This window comes from Mesocricetus auratus, unplaced genomic scaffold, assembly GCF_017639785.1.
Source record: "Mesocricetus auratus isolate SY011 unplaced genomic scaffold, BCM_Maur_2.0 Super-Scaffold_100027, whole genome shotgun sequence".
Classification (NCBI taxonomy): domain Eukaryota; kingdom Metazoa; phylum Chordata; class Mammalia; order Rodentia; family Cricetidae; genus Mesocricetus; species Mesocricetus auratus.
The window spans coordinates 7,587,430-7,603,777 of NW_024429208.1; the positions used below are offsets into that span (position 1 = coordinate 7,587,430).

A 16,348-nucleotide genomic window follows, 5' to 3' on the forward strand; every position below is an offset into this window, starting at 1 on the left:
GAGCAGGGGCTGCATTGAAAAGAGCAGACCAGGGGCTGGTTAAGAAACACTAGCTGGTCCTCCAGAGGTCCTGAGTTCAATTCCCAGTAACCACATGGTGGCTCACAACTGCCTGTATTGAGATCTGGTGCCCTCTTCTGGCCTGCAGGGATACATGCAGACAGAACACTGTATACATGATAAATAAATAAAAGAGAGAGAGAGAGAGAGACAGACAGACAGACAGACAGACAGACAGACAGACAGAGCAGACCAGAGAGGCTGACATATGCATCCCGCACCCCAGCAGCCTCCACAACACTGTCTGTGCAGACATACAGCAGAAACGACATAGGCTGTATTATAGATGTGAGACAGTGGCCACCGGGAAAAAAATTGTGACAAAACTGCCACCTATTGTCACTCCCAGAGCCACTTTTAGAAGCAGACTCAAGAAAAGTGGCCATGAGTCAAGAAGCGAGACCCGAGGGGAGGGATGGCCCTGAGGAGGGGCGAGGGCAAGCAACACGGTTCATGGGATAGCTACAGGGAGATACGGGCATAAAATAATGCAGACAAGCCGCTGTGGAGCTGAGCCCTGTAAACTGTCCTGCCGTGCCCTTGGGACTCCAGCCTGCTCACCTGGCCTTGGCTTGCATGTGTGTTCACTGCAGGCTCTCTGTGTCCTCACCATTGTACCGCCTTTGTGTGACCATGGGGATCACAGCTGGGCAGCACGCCCTGTTCTTCCCCTGAGAACAGGGCTGCTCTGTGTACCCGGGTCCATGGGCCTTTGTGCCTTTAAATGTCACTGTCACCATGCTCCCCGCAGAGTGACCGTGAGAAATCAGAAGGCCTTCCTGTGGCCCCGTTCATGGACAGAGACAAAGTGACCAAAGCCACGGCCCAAATTGGGTTCATCAAGTTTGTCCTGATCCCAATGTTTGAGACAGTGACCAAGGTGAGTGATCGTGTTTGGTGGTGCGGCGGCAGTAAACGCACGTGTGCACACGTGCATGCATGCACATTTCAGGGAGACGCATTTGGGTGTGCACGCGCACACACATGCACACACATGGACCCTCTGCAGCTTCCTCATCTGTTGTCATGGTGACGGTTGCCCGGCAGCCATTCCTTCTGCTGTGTCTTCAGAGAACTCCATGTGTGGCTGCCAGGCCCTCTGGCCCGCTTTGCCCCTGCCTAGCTCTGCCAGCCTTGAGACCCAGCCAGTTGTCCCAGTTGTTGGCTCTCCTGTCCTTCCAGGCCCCGCCTTAAAGAACATTCTGGAGTTGGTGCCCGCGGGCTGGCGAACCCTCACAACCAAGCTCTAGCCTCATCCTACCCCTGCACCTCCTCCTCCCAAGCCCCTGAGCAGCCTGCATGTCCTGCCTAAGGCCACCACTTCCAGCCCCCTGGATCCCAGCACACACTTATCTCTTGCCAGCCCATTTTCTCCACCCCACCTCCTGCCCATCATTCTCTGGGTGTCTCAGAGACACCCACATCCTCTTCATTCCTATGACCTCCAGCAGGAATTTTGTCAGATCTGTCCCTGCATGAGACCCTCTGAGGCCACACCCAGCCTCGTCTTACTGGACAGAGTGGGGACGGGAGAAGTTAGTAGGCTGTCGAGTCCTCTGAGAAATGACAGGGGTGGGAATCTGTGCCAGAGACAGAGATGGGGCATGGGCGGGGCTTTGCCAGGGTCTCCAGGACTTGGAACTGGCCAGGAGTTTCACACTCATCACCTTGGGTTTCTCTGAATGTCTTGATTTGAAATCACTGGCAAATGAAGCTCCTGGGGCTCACAGGTACCCCAAGAGCCTGACAACTCTCCTCCAGTGTTCACTGCAGCTTAAAAATTGTGGGCTGACCTTGGACCCTCTGCTCCCCAGCTCTTCCCCATTGTCGAGGAGACCATGCTACGGCCACTCTGGGAGTCTCGAGAGCACTATGAGGAGCTGAAGCAGCTGGATGATGCCATGAAGGAGGTAAAAGCAGTGCAGGGGACACAGGCAGGCGAGTCAGGGGCTTGCAGCCAGGCAGTACAAAGGGTGGGCACGAGAGCCAAGCTCAGTGAGACAAGGGGTCTAGAAGCTATGCTCTCTAACAACAGAGTCTCTTCCCCAGGGACTGTGGTGGGCTATGCTTTCCTTAGAGACTGCTGGCTGATGAGAGCTGGTACACAGCTGTGTCTGTCAGCCTGGAGACCCACCATGCATCACAGCCTCTGCAGTGTCTCTTAGCACCTCTCTGGGCCCTGTCCTCCAGGCCAGGGTGCCTGTTCGGTGAGGGCTGCATTGAAAAAGACATGAGAACAAAGCAAGTCTTGGCACAGATTCCCAGTTCAGCTTTATTGAAGCCCCTGTGTGGACATCTCTTCCTCCAGAAGCACTGATACTAGGGACTCAGTCCATATCTCCTGTCTGTTGTGGCTGCCAGATAGAGTCTTTCTCTACCCACAACACCTCCTGTTCCTACCAGGATGCCCATGTACCCAGAAGACTTTCCCCAGTCCCTGTGTACTTCAGATCTCTCAATGGCCACTGTGACCTCACCACCTGAGATGCCCCTCATTTCATGCTCAGTGTCCATGTGCCCAAGCTTCCCAGTAACAGAGGGCTCTACATTCACCTTTTCTGCCTTCTTTTTCAGGTGTGGCCTGGTATCGGTCACATCTCTCTCAGCCATATCGTCCTGAACACCCCCAGTATAAAATGCCAGGGATGTCACAGACATGGTAAAAGCATATAGGTTGACTGAAAGCACTGTCCAGAAAATCCTGGTGCCCCTGCCAGGAAGTCACAGAGGACAGCTCTGAAAATCTAAAAGGCAAAACTGTACAATACCAAAGGGCATTGCCAGCCCAGACTTCTCTGTCACCATGACCATCCCATTGGCCATTGCTCTGGGGGACCTGAGTCTGCGGTTCTACATTCCATTGCCCAATGGGAACACCAGGCTCTCCAGGATGCCATCCTGGCCCTAGAGAAGGAGGCATGAAAGGAAAAATAAGGGATAGCACTGAGCCTGAAACAGGAACTCAGCCCGCAGGCCTGGGGCTGTGGGCTGTGGCCAGCTTGATCCAGACATGGATGATCAGGATGACGTCATGGGTCATGAGCAGGTCGCAAGCACCCAGGCTATATCTGGAAAGTGTGGAAAGCCCACGTATGTGTGGGCAGCCATGTTTCACATCTGAGTGTCTTCAGGCAGCGGACACCTCCCGAGACAAGAGGCTGCTTGCTCTGGCCCGCTGCCTCTAGAGAACTTTGGCCTTTGTTCTCTCAGTTACAGAAGAAGACGGGTAGCTTGACACCTGGGGGCACTGAAAATGCCACGGAGAAGAACAGAGATGTGAAAGCCAGTGAAGGCCATTCTCCCCCAAACTGATGTCTCAGTGTGCACGGTGAGTGGGAGGGCCCTGGAGTGCCTTAAGCGGAGAGGGCAGAGTGTGTGTGTGCGTGTGCATGTGTGCGTGCGTGTGCATGTGTGCGTGCGTGTGCATGCGTGCGTGTGTGCATGCGTGCGTGCATGTGTGCATGCGTGCGTGCATGTGTGCATGTGTGCGTGCATGTGTGCATGCGTGCGTGCATGTGTGCATGCGTGCGTGCATGTGCGTGTGTGGGCGTGTGTGTATTCAATCCCCCACCCTCTTCTTACAAAGCACCAGGAACTCAGTCATGGGATGTCCACCCTGATGCCTTTGTTTACCCTGATTGCCTCCCGCAGCCTCCCCGCAAACTCCACAGCTAGGGGCTTTCACCTTTACCTTACATCAGCCCCCCCACCCTCAACACTCCCATTTACAAACTATCCTTTGCCTGCTATACTGACAGGATGAGAGCAGCGTCAAACACAGCGTGCAGCCTGCTTCCAATCCGAGCGACTTTAATCCTGCGTATCCTAATTAGAATCTGGGCTCTGATTTGGAAGGGTTCACACTTGAGTTACGGAAAGGATTAATTATCAGAATGCGCACCACCCATGAGATGAAAAACTATGAAGAGCATCTGGAGTGCAGAAGCTTTTAAAAAGCACTTGTTCCCCGTCACCACAAGCATGTCCCTTGACTCCTGCTCACACAGCCCCTCACTCAGCACAGCCCCTCAGCCAGCACACGCTACAGTGCATGCTGTGGTGTGTGCTAACCTCTAACTAAGCACATGGCTATGGAGTGTCTGTCATGTGAGCCCAGGGTTTATGCGTGGAGAGGGAGAAGCTGAGTTTGAAGGGGAAACAGATAAGACATCAGCCCGAGGCATGCCTTTAGTATAAACCTTTTCAAGTGACAGCCATGTGTCCCCACCACTGTGGACCCCCAGGCCTCTCATCTGTAAGCCCAAGGTTGCAATGTCATTATTGGGACTTGAACAGGTGTGTGAACTACTGTTCCATATTGAGGCATCCAGTGAACCTTGAAGCCAGGTCCTGTTCTTGAGAAGAAAGTGGCACTGATACTGTCTAATTTGGGCTACATGTGTTGTATGGCTGACAACCTCATTCTTCATTTGTTTGTTTCTTTTTCTTTGTGTGTGTGTGTGTGTGTCTGCATGAGTATGTGTACCACATGTGTGCTGGAGTCCACAGAGGCCAGAAGAGGACATCAGATCCTCTGGAACTGGAGTTATAGATGGCTGCGAGCCTCCATGTGGGTTCTGGGAACTGAACTCATGTCCTCTGCAAGAGCAGCCAGTGCTCTTAACTACTGAGCCATCTCTACAGCCCCAACCTCATTCTATTGTATTTTATCAGATTTTTAAATTAGTGTACAAAGTAATGGTTTTCACCCTGGTGTCTTCAGACACGTGTGTCATTGTCCCTTCTCATCCATTCCTGCCCTTTTCCACATCCACTCGTCGTGTCAGGCTTGGTCCCCCCATTCCCATTTAGTACCCCTTGTGTGAGTGTGTATGTGTGTGTGAGTGTGTGTGTGTGAGTGTGTATGTGTCTATGTCTGTGTGTGTCTCTGTGTGTGTGTCTGTGTGTCTATGTCTGTGTGTGTGTGTCTGTGTGTGTGTCTCTGTGTGTGTGTGTCTGTGTATGTGTGTCTCTGTGAGTGTGTGTGTCTATGTCTGTGTGTGTGTGTGTGTTTGCCTGCTTGTGTGTCTATACACCACTTGCATGTCTGATGCCTATGGAGACCAGAAGAAGGCAGCTGATCACTTGGAACTAGAGTTACAGACAGTTGTGAACCACTGCATGGATACTGGAAATTGAACCTGGGTCCTCTGGAAGAGCAGCCAGTGCTGTTAACCACCAAATCACCTCTCTAGCCCTGCTTCTGCTTCAAAAAATATATATTTTATTTATTTTTAATTTTGTATATGTATGTGTATATACACACGCGCACACGCGCACACGCGGGCGCACACACACATATATATACATGGGAGTATGTGCACAGCAGTGCAGGTGCTATAGAGAACAGAAGAGGGCGCTGGACATGCTGGAGCTGGAGTTGCAGGTGGTTGTGAATCCTGGGATTCAAACTTGGGTCCTCTGCAAGAACATTGCTGGCTCCACCACTCCCCAGCCCAGGTCTCTCCATTTTCTTGTCACATGCATTCTGTCACCACCTCAGCTTCCCACTTGGCCCTGTGTCTGTGCCATCTCCAGTCCCCACAGAGACAATACACCTTGTTTCTCTTTTTCCAGCAGACTGTACTAGTTAAAGCAGCTGAGCTGTGGCCTCTGAGCGGACAGGGCTGGGAACCTCCCAGGATTCTCCACACAAGGACGGTCACGCCCAGATGACCCCGGATGACCTGCCACAGACTATGTTTTCTAAGAACTGTTTTGTTCACTGATACAAAAACAGGAACTCATGATGCTGTACAGAATTTTTATTTTTAAACTATCTTTTAAATAATATATTCTTATACAGAAATGGGTCTGTACTTTTTCTTTGGGCTTTGCACTCGGATTTCCAAGGACTCTGACTTTCCCTGGGATGTGTCTTCAAATGGTTGAACAGTAATGTGACCTGAGGGTCCATGTACATTCCACATTAAACATCAGAATGGTGCCCGAGTTCAGGGGCGTGCACGTGTCCTGTGTCTATGAGCAAGGGGGGAGGCACTTGGGGACATGCGCATTGCTGTGTTTATGAACAGAGGGAGGGCACCAGTGATGTCTGCAGGGGCTGCGGAATGAGGCATGCTGGGAGACTGCATGAGAGGTGATGAGGGAGGCAGATGCCCTCCTGACCACTGGGACCATGGATGCTTCAGGGCTGATTTTGATGGGTAAGTCTTCCTAGGCACTCTAGAATCATCCACTGAAGGAATGAATACATCTGAGATTCCTCGCCCACACAATCGCATAAGAGGCAAAAACCACAGACTGTTCCCACGATTATGTATGGAACATGGGAAAAGCCATACATGGGTGCACATGTGTGGACGGGTCATGTGTCTCTGGTCTTGCTCCCAGCTGACAGCAAGGAAGCTAAGAGAGGAAAGATGTCCAGCATTCAGCTGTTTTATAGACCTGGCAGCTTCCTTCAGGAACAGGGGGGATGAGTTCTGAGGAGGGCAGCAGAGGCAAACATGGAGGCTGAACACAAGGCCTCAGGCAATAACTGATGAGGATTTGTGGTGTTAAGAACTCAAGGCTTCCTGTTTGGGTTTTTTTTCTTCTTCTTCTTTAAATTGGCTTAACAACAAAAACCCAAAATGCACCAGATGTGCCAGCGAGAAAGCAGAAAGGGGACAGATGTGTTAGGCAGCAGATGATGGCTGACTTAGCCTATGGTGCTTCTGAGCCACAGGTGGCAACGCCCTCCTGCATTATTGGAGGTGTGGCCTTGTTGGAGGGGTGTGGCCCTGTTGGAGGAGGTGTGGCCTTGTTGGAGGGGTGTGGCCCTGTTGGAGGAAAAGTGGCCTTGTTAGAGGAAGTGCGTCACCGCAGGGGTGGGCTTTAAAGTTTCAGAAGCTCAAGTCAGACCTAAGGGCTACACTCTCTCTTCCTGCTACCTGCGAATCCAGATTTCCTCTGCCCAAAGCCTGGTCAACAGGGAATCACAGAAGGCTGAGATGGCCTCCTTGCATCCATGGTAATGCTCCAAGGCCAACTGGCATTAACACTTTAGGGAGGGGGAAGAGTCATGACTTCCAGACCAGTGCAACTCTACACGCCTCCCCATTGTCTCTTGGGAATCCTTGGGGCGCGCCAGACTACTAGGGTTACTAATGGGTTACTAGTAAACGGGCACCTGGACTGCTCCCTGGTTTGGGTAATAGTGAGTAATCAAAGCGTCAGGTGTTTGTATGGCTGTGCGTTGACTTCTTCGGGAGGAAAGCTGGGGAAAGTGTGAGCCTTCTGTTAGGTTGATGTTGTTATTCTTGTGGGTGGGGACGGACGGGGGGTATGCCCATGTCTATGTCCACCTTGGTGCTTTGAATGAGGACCCCCACAGATTCATCTAGTTGAATACTTAGTGAAATAGTCTGAAACTAATAAAGGTGAGTGGATCTTGTTGGAGGTGTGTCATTGGGGTTGGGCTTTGGGGTTTCAAAAGAACCCTATGCCATCCCCAGTTAGCTCTCTCTGCCCTGTGGATGAAGATATACTCAGCTACTGCCCCAGAGCCATGCCTGCCTGCATGTAACCATGATTCCTCCCCACCGTGATAGCTGTGGACTCTAACTCTCCGAAACTATGACCACAAGCAAATGCTTTCTTTCGTAAGTTGTCTTGTTCATGGTGTTGTATCACAGCAATAGAATCGTGCGTAAGACGTACACCAATCTTGGGAGTCATTTCAAAGGCACTTGTCCACCTTGTTTTTTGAAACAGTGTCTTTCGTCACCGGAGAACTTTCCAAGTAGGCTAGCCAGCAGCTCAGAGACAGAGCCCCAGGCATCTGCCTGTCTCTACCTCATCGGTGCTGGGATTGTAAGTACAAGACTCCACACCCAGCTTTTTTGTGTGTTCTAGGGATCGACTCAAGTCTTTGTGCTTACGGGGCAAGCACTTTACCCTGAGCCAGCTCCTCTACCTTTCTTGTCACCGCCAGTGGGTGGCGCTGCCTTGCAACCTCAAAATAAAAATGAGGGAGTGTGTGGCCCTGGGGATTGCGCTAACTAGTTTTTTGTTGATTTGATACAATCTAGGATCATTTGGGAAGGATCCTCAACTGAGGAAAAAAACCGTGCCTTGTTAGATTGGCCTGTAGGCAAGTCTGTAGGGCATTTTCTTGATTGATGGCTGATGTGGGAGGGCCCAGCTCACTGGGCCTGGGTAATACTCGGAAGCAGGCTGAGCAAGCACAGGGAAAGGCCAGAGAGCAGCACCCCTCCATGGCTTCTCCTTCATCTCCGGCCTCCAGGTTCCTGCCTTGAGTCCCTGTCCTGCCCTCCCTCCATGGTGGAGTGTTACTTGGATGTGTGAGCCTACTAAACCCTTTCCTGCCCAAGTTGCTTTTGTCGCAGGATTTATCACAGCAGTAGGAAGCTGACTAGGACAGGGATGGAACCCAGGGCATCACATATGCTCCTGGGCAACGCCCAGTCTTCCTGTGTAGTGTCCACAGCCCTTTTTTGATCTTCTAAGCAGTATTTAAAAAGCAAATATTTGTGTTTTTGACGAATTTTTTTCAGGTTTTTTTTTCTCCAAGCTTACTTTCTTTGTCAAGCCTACACATTCTCTGCCTCTCCCTCAATGCTGAGAATTTCTTCTGTCTTTTCCCTAAGAGTTTCATGGGCTTAGATTTTATTCTATGGTTCTTTAGAGTCAGCTTGTGCATAGATATCGAGGTCCAGCTTGTGTCTGATGCTGGTCGATTAGGCATCTTTGAAAAGGTATCTTTCAGCCTGAAAGACACGCCTTTAATCCCAGAAGAGTCGAGAGAGAGAGAGAGAGAGAGAGAGAGAGAGAGAGAGAGAGAGAGAGAGAGAGAGAGAGAGAGAGAGAGAGAGAGGAGAGAGAGGAGAGAGAGAGAGAGAGAGAGAGAGAGAGAGAGAGAGAGGAGAGAGAGAGAGAGAGGAGAGAGAGAGAGAGAGAGAGAGAGGAGAGAGAGAGAGAGAGGAGAGAGAGAGAGAGAGAGAGAGAGGAGAGAGAGAGAGAGAGAGAGAGAGAGAGAGAGAGAGAGAGAGAGAGAGAGAGAGAGAGAGAGAGAGAGAGAGAGAGAGAGAGAGTTAGTTCTAGGACAGCCAGGGGTACAGAGAAGCCCTGTCTGGGGGTGAGGTGAGGGGAAGAAAAGACAAGCTCTTCCTCCAGGAATTGCCTTTATGCCCTTCTCAGAAGGTAGTGGAAGATGACGTGGTGTCTGTTTCTGGATTTTTTTTTTTTTGGCTCTATTTGGTTGATCTGTCTACCTTTCTACCAGTATCACACAGCTTTAATTATAGCAATACAATAGCTCTTGAAATTAGGTAGCATAATCAGGCAGTGGTGGCGAACGCCTTTAATTCCAACACTCGGGAGGCAGAGACAGGCTGATCTCTGTGAGTTCCAGGACAGTCAGAGCTACACAGAGAAACCCTGTCTTGAAAAACAAAAAGAAAAGGTAGCCTAATTCCTCCATTTTACCCTCTTTTTTAAAAGATGTTTTTATTTTTTATGGGTGTATCCTGGCTAGTTTTATGACGAGCTTCATCAGAGGGGAGGGAGCCTCAATTGGGAAACCGCCTCCATAAGATCAGGCTGTAGGCAGGCCTGTAAAGCATCTTCTTAATTAGTGCTTGATAGGGGAGGGCTCAGCTCACTGTGGGTGGGGCCATCTCTGGACAGGTGATTCTGGTTCCTATAAAAAAGCAAGCTGAGGGCTGGAGAGATGGCTCAGAGGTTAAGAGCACTGACTGCTCTTCCAGAGGACCTGAGTTCAATTCCCAGCAACCACATGGTGGTTCACAACCATCTGTAATGAGATCTGGTGCCCTCTTCTGATGTGTACATGGAGGCAGGGTGTTGTATTCGTAATAAATAAATAAATTTCTAAAAAAAAAAAACAAGTTGAGCCAAGCCATGTAGAACACGCCAGTGAGCAGTCCCTCCATGACCCCTGCATCAGCTCCTGCCTCCAGGTTCCTGCCCAGATTGAAGTCGGTCCTGACTTCCTTCAGTGACATAGTGACATGAAAGTGTAAACCAAATAAACCCTTTCCTCCCCAAGTTGCTTTTGGTCATGGTGTTTCATAACAGGGATAGTAACCCTAAGACGGGGTGTTTTGCCTGCATGTGTATCTGTGTACCACATGAGTGCAGTGACGGAGAAAGCCAGAAGAGGGTGCTAGATCTTGTAGAACTGGAGTTGCCAGTTCTAGACTGTTGTGAGCCATCAGGTGAGTGCTGGGAATCAAACCCAGGTGCTACGGAATTGCTGCCAGTGCTGTTAACCTCCAAGCCATCTCTCCGGTCCCTATTCTAGCTTCTTTACTGTTGTCTCTGTGATAAAATGTTTTAACAAAAGCAGCTTTAGGTTTTATACTACTACATGGTGAGTTTTATAGTGACACAGCAAGTAGATGAAGGCAAGGGAAAGAGAGGCAGCTGGTCATACTGCAGATGCAGTCGGAGAACAGAGGGTGATGGATGCTATGTTCAGCTCACCCTCCTATTCATTCAGTCCAGGCCCCCAGCTCAGGGAACAGTGCCACCCACTTGTAGGGTAGCACTTCCCATCTCAGTGACTATAGTCAATATAACTCCTCCTAGGCAAGCCTGGAAGTTTGATGTGTGATGCTAGGCCCTATCAAGGTAACAGCATGTTCCTAGATTTCAGAATTATCTTACCCTATTTACAAACTTTTGTTGTATGCATTCATAGAAATTGAATTAAATGTATATTTCAATGTAGAGTGATTTGACAACTTTGCAATACTGGATCTCCCAAGCTGTGAACAAGATATGTCTCTGCATTTGTTTGGATGTTTCTTATGTTGATATTTCTAGCCTCCAGTATTTGAGGCTTGCTTTGTGGTTTGCACTTAGATATGTTTCCTGAGTAATTAGATATGTCATTATACCTTCAAGGCAATTGTCTGCATGCTCATTGCTAGGAAGATAATTGATATGTGTGCATTTATCTGGTGTCTCATGACTCCCCCGAGCTGACCCGTGTGGGGCTGTGGGGGGCGGAGTTTTGCCTTTGTCATGTTGTCTTGTTTCATAGGGTTATAGATTCTTTGGGACTTCCAGTGCGGGTGATCATATCATTGTATTGGTTACTGGACTCACTGCTGTGACAAAATAACCCAGAAAAGCAGTTCAAAGAAGGAAGAGTTTACTTAGCTTGAAGTCTGAGGACCCAGTGTCACGGCAGGGAAAGCGCGGCAGCAGGAGCCTAAGGCAGCTCAGTCCCTCCTCCCTGGAAAGGCCCTCAAAGACTCGTTCAGGGTTTGTACCCTGGGTGATTCTAAACCCCATCAGGATGTTGGTGAAGACTGACCTCACCCTGGCCCGTGCCCCTCCCTGTCCTTCCTGTCCTTTGTCCCACAGGCTCTCCCAGCACTGAGTAAAGGCTGAGAGCCTTGCTTCCTCTTCAGATGTTCTACTGGTGTTTTTCAGGGCATCTGTGTCGTGACTGGGTATATTTTGTCAAACACTCTTACTGTGATGATTGCTATGACCGTATGATCCCCCACCCCCCTTTTAACCACACTGTGTGGGTTGCTACGACCGTGTAATTTCCTCCACCACCCCTTATAACCACACAAGCATGAGGACGTGAGGTCAAGCCCAATTTACACAAAGAGTAGGCTTGGTGGCACATGTGTGTGATTCCAGCGGTGTGAAGACAGCCAGGCAGGTCCCTGGAGCCCCAGTCAGTCTTGGCAAGATCTAGGCCAGTGGGAGAAAGAAAAAAAAAAAAGGTAGAGGGAACCTGGGCTTTATTTGGGGATGCAAGAATGGTTCAGTTTTCAAAAACCCACAAGGTAATCCATCACTTTGAAACCAGGGGTGCCACTAGGAAATTTCCTAGCCAAAGATTCTACTTAGTGTTTGTGTGTGTAAATGCACAGGTGTGTGTATGCATAGGTGGAGGTCAGAGGTCAACCTTGGGTGTTATTTTTCAGGTTCCCTCTACCTTGTTTTTTGAGACGGTATCCCAGAAAAGCCACACCCATGCAAAGATTCTACAGGGATGTTTCACTCGCTGTGTGATTTTGGGGAGCTGGAGTGTTGCGGGTCCAGAGCCAAATTACCCTGGGTTATCTTAGCCGCTTCACAGCCATTTGTCAGCCACCTCACTGTCCTGTGACTGTTAGGTAAATCTTTTTGGAACCCACAGACAGACCTTCCACCCACTCAGTGGCTGAGAGTATCCTCCAACACATCGGAGGCTAAGGCAGAGGCCCCTGCTTTGCCGAACCCCACCTGCCTCCCCGGTGTCCCCCACTTAATGTGTTCTAAACATGCCTTGATTTATGGATGTCTTTGTTCCTGGACCATGGCCATTCATATTTAGTTCTAGAATAGTCTCCTCCTCCTCCCTTTGAGTGAGAGTCATGTTTCTGTTGACCATGCATTTTAGTCACTGGTCCCATTTCCTTCCTAGTAATGGAGCTGTCCAAATGAGTATCTTGTGGGAGATGTGTTTGCTCGTTTGCTGTTCCAACAGTTGGTCCCTCCCACACAAGCTGTCAGTGCTATGTGTGTGTCTGCTTTGCAGTGTCCCTTGGTCACACCCTTGCTGCCGTAGAGTCTAGTGACACTCTCTCCTCCATCCCCACTATTAGCAGTTGGTTTTCTTCTGGTAGAATTTTACTGACTGGTCTTGTTGAGGTGCTGACTTTCTGCATTGTTTTTTTTTTTTTCTTTTGTATTTCTTCTTTCTGATTGGTTTGGGTTTATTTGGCCCTTTTTATTGAGGTTGAAGTCTAGATAAGGGACTTGATCTTGTTGTCTGCCTTCCAGCATTAGCATTGCAAATCTCCTTCCCAGTCAGGCTTCAGCTGTGCCCCAGGGCTAAATTGGATACATTGTATTTTCACTTTCCCTCAGTTCACTGTCTCTTTAAATTTCCCGAGACTCTTTCTTACCCATGGATCATTTAAAACTAGGTTACTCTGGCCTCAGTTGTTTGCAGGGTTTCCTGCCGTCTTCCAGTTATTGACATTATTGATAAACTGTAGCTTTTCAGTCTGGACCTTCAAGTGCCTTGATGGATTTTCACACATTCTGTCTTGGTACGCATTTCACGGCACTGGAAACAGGTGTGTCTGGTGCTGTGGGTAGGTGTCTGTGTGTCGTGTCACCAGGCTGGCTGGTAGTCATCCAGGTCCTCTATGTCCTTGCTTGGCTATGGCCTTTGCTGATTGCCACAGATCCCACTGGCCTGTCCTCACCACAGCACAGCCTCCTGCTCTGAGCTCAGTAAGGTCCCCTATGGCCTTTCAGGCCTAAAGTGAACACCAGCTGCCCTCACGCTTTGCATTAGAATATGGGGTTTCCTGGCCAGGCGGTGATGGCGCACGCCTTTAATTCCAGCACTCGGGAGGCAGAGGCAGGCGGATCTCTGTGAGTTCGAGGCCGGGCTGGACCGGCAGCCTCCAAAACAATACAGAGAAACCCTGTCTCGTAAAACCAAAAAAAAAAATATATATATATATATATATATATATATATATATATATATATATATATATATGGGGTTTCCTAACCTCCCCATCGTCATAGCTAGACTCACGAACCCCTCTGGGTGGCCCAGTTTTCTGCGCCTTCTCTTTTCTGCCTGGGTCTTATGGAATGATGTGTTGTACTGCCGATGCCTAGGATCCCCCAGGAGATGAGCTCACGGAGGGACCTTGTTAGGCTCTAGCTACAGTAAAAGCACAGAAGTGGCTTCTGTCTCCTCTTAGAACTTAGAGAGCCTCAAAGAGCATCATTCCCACACAAGCCGTGAGAAGGGTCAAAACCATCGAGAGCTGAGTCACAGGGACAAAGAAACCAAGCGAACACACAGGCGAGCATACAGACGTTCACTCTTCGAGGTGGAAAGGAAAAGTTTCATGGGGTGGGAGGCGGGGATGTCAAAGTTCATTGAGGCAGACTCACTTCCCAACAACTCAGCAGGTGCAGGGACCAGGCAGGGAGCTTTGGGGGGGGGGGGATTGGACCACCTCTCAATGCAGCAAGAGACTGGAGATTTACAGCTCTGGAGCAGAGGACGGGTGGAGAATTACTATGAGGTGACATCCGTGAAGGAGATCTAACTAGTTGACCTGACAGGCTTCCTGCTGAAGGCGGGGCAGGGTCACCAGATACCTCCTGAGGACAAAGAGGACACGGAATGCCTCAGAAATGAATAACAATCAGATAACAATGAGGCTAAGTGTGGAGACACACACCTGCAGTTCCAGCACTCGGGATGTGGGTGTAAAAGGGTCAGTTCAAGGCTAGCCTCGGCTACAAAAAAAAAAAAAAAGAGCTGGGCAGTGGTGGTGCACGCCTTTAATCTCAGCACTAGGGAAGCAGAGGCAGGTGGACCAGCCTGGTCTACAAGAGCTAGTTCCAGGACAGCCTCCAAAGCCACAGAGAAACCCTGCCTCGAAAAGAGAGAGAGAGAGAGAGAGAGGGAGGGAGGGAGGGAGGGAGGGAGGGAGGGAGGGAGGGAGGAGAGAGAGAGAGAGAGAGAGAGAGAGAGAGAGAGAGAGAGAGAGAGAGAGAGAGAGAGAGAGAGCGAGAGCGCAGCCTAGGCTACAGAAGACCCTGCCACCACCCACCCACGCCTGGAGACAGACCGACAGACAGACAGACAGACAGACACACACACACACACACACACACACACACCACAAAAAGAAATTAGAGATCGGATCTGAGGATGGAGAGTTCTTGATAAACCGGCTTAGAGTTCTTGCTAAGTGAATTTAAAAGAAAGTTCTCCAGTGGAGCCTAGGAGAAGGTTCAAGAGCCTAACTAAAGTTTGGCCAAGAAGAGAATCTTTGTCACAGAGCACAGTGATTACAATATGGACAGATGAAGATTCCGCTAAACGTTAAACCATTCTTTATTTTATTTTATTTTATTTTTTGTTTTTTCTAGACAGGGTTTCTCTGTGGCTTTGGAGGCTGTCCTGAAACTCACTTTGTAGCTTTGTAGACCAGGCTGGCCTCGAACTCACAGAGATCCGCCTGCCTCTGCCTCCTGAGTGCTGGGATTAAAGGCGTGCGCCACCAACGCCCGGCTCGTTAAACCATTCTTAAAGGTCATTTGCTTGGCCCCTCACTCACTCTCGCGCGCGCACACACACACACAACAACAACAACGCACACATTAAGGGAACTTGACTCACTTGCAAATGACTGGGCCGGAGCCTTCCTGGCTGCTGGCAAGTGACAGGGACAGAGACCAAAGTCTTTTTTTGGTGTCGAGGGTGTGCCACAAGAGACCAGTGGCTGCTGAGCAAGCACAAGCCCTTTAAGCCCTCTGTGTCCTTCTAGAAAAAAGGCCTGGCTCCTGAGGAAGAGTCTTCAACCTTTATCCCTAGGGTTCTTGGGATGAGGGGCAGAGCCCACTGCCAACGACAGGGAGTAACCTCTCTCCTCCTGGACATGGGCCTAGAAGAGGGCTGCCCTGTGGGTTTGCTATCCCAGGCCAAGTCCACATGGGACGGTCAGGCTGCCGGACAAGACGTGCCCTGATATTTGTCATGTGCACATGATCAACAAACAGAACATGACACATTTAGCCTGGAGATCTGGAGATGGGGCTCAGCACACACTCTACCCCTGAGCCACACCCCAGTTCTGAATGGTTTTTATTTGGGAATCAACCAATGCCTCACTGATGTAGAAACAAGTGTGTTCCAGTGATCGAAGCAGTGCCACCCCAGAGCAGGTGAGCCTGGGTTGCATAAGAAAGCAGCTGAGGAAGGAGAGATGGCTCAGAGGTTAAGAGCGCTGGCTGCTCTTCCAGAGGTCCTGAGTTCAGTTCCCAGCAACCACATGGTGGCTCACAACCATCTGTGATGAGATCTGGTGCCCTCTTCTGGCCTGCAGGCATACATGCAAGTAGAACACTGTATTCATAATAAATAGATCTTGAAAGGAAGGAAGGAAGGAAGGAAGGAAGGAAGGAAGGAAGGAAGGAAGGAAGGAAGGAAGGAAGGAAGGAAGGCAAGCAGGCTGAGCAAACCAGTAAGCAGCACTCCTCCAGGGTCTTTGCTTCAATTTCTGCCTTGAATTCCTACACTGGCTTTCTTCAGTGATGAACCATAAGCTGTAAGATTAAATAACCCCCTGCCAAGTTGGTTTTGGTCATGGTCTTTATCATAGCGATAGAAAATAACCCAACACATCCATGGTCTGTACGTGCCAGTGGCCTCAAAGGACAAGACTTAGGAGACGGCTAATCCCAGAGACACAGTTCTTACCTCTGCCATTGTCCTTGCCCAAGCTGACACACAGGGACTCTCTGGGAA

At 49.8% G+C, this 16,348-nt stretch overlaps 1 protein-coding gene across 6 annotated transcripts in view; it reads left to right on the forward strand.

Moving 5' to 3' along the window:
• Pde9a (phosphodiesterase 9A) overlaps positions 1–6,012 on the forward strand; it is an 88,669-nt gene extending 82,657 nt beyond the window's left edge. For 4 of the 6 annotated variants that reach the window (XM_040732231.1, XM_040732233.1, XM_040732235.1 and 1 more), the window contains 4 exons: positions 812–940; positions 1,875–1,970; positions 3,271–3,388; positions 5,641–6,012. In XM_040732231.1, coding sequence (XP_040588165.1) covers positions 812–940; positions 1,875–1,970; positions 3,271–3,372 — 327 coding nt within the window. In that variant the 3' untranslated portion in view covers positions 3,373–3,388; positions 5,641–6,012. Of the gene's footprint in view, positions 1–811; positions 941–1,874; positions 1,971–3,270; positions 3,389–5,637 lie in introns of all 6 variants that reach the window. The other 2 variants (XM_040732232.1, XM_040732234.1) reach the window with 2 other exon arrangements.
• The last annotated feature ends 10,336 nt before the right edge of the window (positions 6,013–16,348 follow it).